General features: G+C 50.9%; 1 protein-coding gene across 1 annotated transcript; it reads right to left on the bottom strand.

Moving 5' to 3' along the window:
* Positions 1–756: 756 nt before the first annotated feature.
* On the bottom strand, positions 757–2,452 carry CLDN34 (claudin 34). The gene has a single exon (XM_059158414.1). It carries the CDS (start codon positions 2,258–2,260, stop codon positions 1,595–1,597), a length of 666 nt encoding a protein of 221 aa, XP_059014397.1. The 5' UTR covers positions 2,261–2,452; the 3' UTR covers positions 757–1,594.
* Between the last annotated feature and the right edge of the window lie 333 nt (positions 2,453–2,785).

Below are 2,785 nucleotides of genomic sequence, written 5' to 3'. Positions count from 1 at the left end.
AGGGCGCCTGGGTGGCTCAGTGGGTTAAAGCCTCTGCCTTCGGCTCGTGTCGTGATCCCAGGGTCCTAGGATCAGGTCCCACGTCGGGCTCTCTGCTCAGCGGGGAGCCTGCTCCCCCTCTCTCTGCCTGCCTCTCTGCCTACTTGTGATCTCTGTCAAATAAAATCTTAAAAAAAAAAAAAAAAGAAAAGAAAGAAATACTCCCGCACAGAGAGTTGACCTGGGCTCTAATGAAGCCTTGAATTGTAACAAGTTTGATGCTGGGACAACTGACCCACTTTCTTGGGCAAATCAAAATGATTGAAAAGAAAAAAAAGGCAAGGGCGCCTGGCTGGTTCAGTCAGTGGAACATGGGACTCTTGATGTTGGGGTTGTGAGTTTGAGCCCCATGTTGGGTGTAGAGATTACTTAAGAATTAAAATCTTCAAGGGGCGCCTGGGTAACTCAGTGGGTTAAGCCTCTGCCTTCAGCTCAGGTCATGATCTCAGGGTCCTGGGATCAAGTTCCACATCGGGCTCTCTGCTCAGCAGGGAGCCTGCTTCCTCCTCTCTCTCTGCTTGCCTCTCTGCCTACTTGTGATCTCTCTCTGTCAAATAGATAAATAAAATCTTAAAAAAAATTTAAATCTTCAAAAAGAAAAAAAGGCAGAGGGGGTGCAATAAGGGGAGTAGTTTAGCTTAAGATTTAAGAGACACAGTGAGCATCTTCTGCAGGAAAAGTAAAACTGTAGAATTATTTTTGAGGCATTTAAAAATTCTGTTAAGTATTTGATGACAAGGAAAAACTTAAATTTTTTAAGGTATAATATGGTTATGCAAGGAAATGCCTGGGGTTTCCTTTAATATACTTTGAAAAAAAAAAAAGGTTAAAAGCAAGGAGCTATAGGGACGCCTGGGTGGCTCAGTGGGTTAAGCCTCTGCCTTCAGCTCAGGTCATGATCCCATCGTCCAGGGATCAAGTCCCACATCGGGCCCTCTGCTCAGCAGGGAGCCTGCTTCTGCCTCTGCTTCTGCCTGCCACTCTGTCTGCCTGTGCTCACTCTCTCTGACAAATAAATAAATAAAATCTTTAAAAAAAAAAAAGCAAAGAGCTATAAAGCTAGTATAACAGAATCTTGATTGATTGTTGAGTCTGATAAGGGGTGAGTGGTGATTTATTCTTTTATTCTACTTCTGCATATTTTGGGGAATTTTATATGATAGAGCGATGTTGCTCACCATACCACAGGTAATAAAGTGGGTTGTTTTTAGCAGAAGCTTAAGAGGGAAACGTGAGAAACACAGAAAATCTCATTTCTACACACCAGGTTTATGTAGTGCTTATTTATTCAACAATAATTAAAATACAGATCTAATAAGACCAATAGGCAGGCGAGGAAGATTTTTTTTTAAATGAAATTTCTCGATTCAATCAAAGAGCTGATGAATCAACGAAACAAAAGATACAGAAGGTAAAAGAAAGAGTTGGCCATCTTCTGCCCCAAGCTACCTCTGCCATGGTCTGGAATCTTTGTAAATATTGGATAGGACACTGCTAATATTTCTCATAAACCCTTGGCCATCCTGGATTCGCAAAGCCGATGATATCAGAAATTTCACATGTTGGAAGTCTGAGGATGCACTTGGGTAGCCGTGGAGAACTTGTGGGACAGGAAAATCACCCCGCTCAGCAACATCATGAAGGCGGCCAGACACGCCACCAGGAAGGCACTACCGATCTCCTGAGTGTTTGGCTTGAAGGGAATCGACAGCGACGGGGGGAAGGAAATGCCCTGCTCGCTCATCACCGAGTGGTAATTCCAGACCACGGCGATGGCGATGCACACGCCGGAGGCCAGGTTCAGGATTCCCGAAGCGATGAATGGGTTGAAGGTGGCGTTCTCCCGCAGGATTCCCAGGTACGCGTTCCTGAGAGCGAAGATGATGGAGGCTCGCCCCAGGAGGCCTAGGATGCTGGCGATCAGCAGGAGGTTTTGGGAGACACGAATATCAAGCGGGAGATACGTGTCGCGGTAGCTGTACCGTTGACACAGGGTGACTTTGTTGTGGTCGCTGACGTGGTGGTACACACAGACTTTCCACATGCCCACGCACACCAGGCCCGGGGGCAGGAGGCCGTTGTTCTCTATGTACCACACTCTCCATTCCACGAGGCCCATGGACGTGGTGGTCAGGATCCAGCCCACCGTGGCCATCGCAAAGCCGGCCACCTGGCCGTTGGCGCTCGTGATGAGCAGCAGCATGGCCACTGCGCACCGCATGGAGCTGCGGACAGATACGGGGTGAGAGAGGGTGAGCGGCCGCCTCGGGCTGGGACGCGCCCCTGCGGGCCCGGCACGAGACCGAGAGTGGGGACCCGAGACGTTCACGCTCTGCCGGCGGGACACAGGGCGGGCCGGCTTCGGGAAGGGCCAGTGGCCCTTGTCATCCGAAGTCCGACACGGCACCGACTTTCAAACAGGCACTTCCGCTTCTGGGCATTCGTCCCCAAATGAGACCTGCCACGAGCAGAAAGTGGTCATCACGGCACTGCGCCGACTGAAAAATGGGACACGTTCAGGCCCAGCGACTGAGCTCGGCTGAATTGTCCCTTGGTGCCGAGTCGGTGCCGTGTCGGTGCAACCGGGCTAGTCTGCGCCGTGGCTCAGCGCGCGGCTGGCATCGCGCAAGGGGCCGTGCCCCGTGTCTGGCTGTTTTCCAGCTCCAGCCCCGCAGGGATGCTCTGCTGCCTCTCACTGGGGACCCCAGTTGGCTGCGGGGACGGGCCATCCGCTCGGTGTTTGGAC

Source organism: Mustela lutreola, chromosome X, assembly GCF_030435805.1.
Source record: "Mustela lutreola isolate mMusLut2 chromosome X, mMusLut2.pri, whole genome shotgun sequence".
Classification (NCBI taxonomy): Eukaryota; Metazoa; Chordata; class Mammalia; order Carnivora; family Mustelidae; genus Mustela; species Mustela lutreola.
The sequence above is the reverse complement of the archived record's forward strand: the minus strand, read 5'-3'. Positions and strand labels throughout refer to the sequence as shown.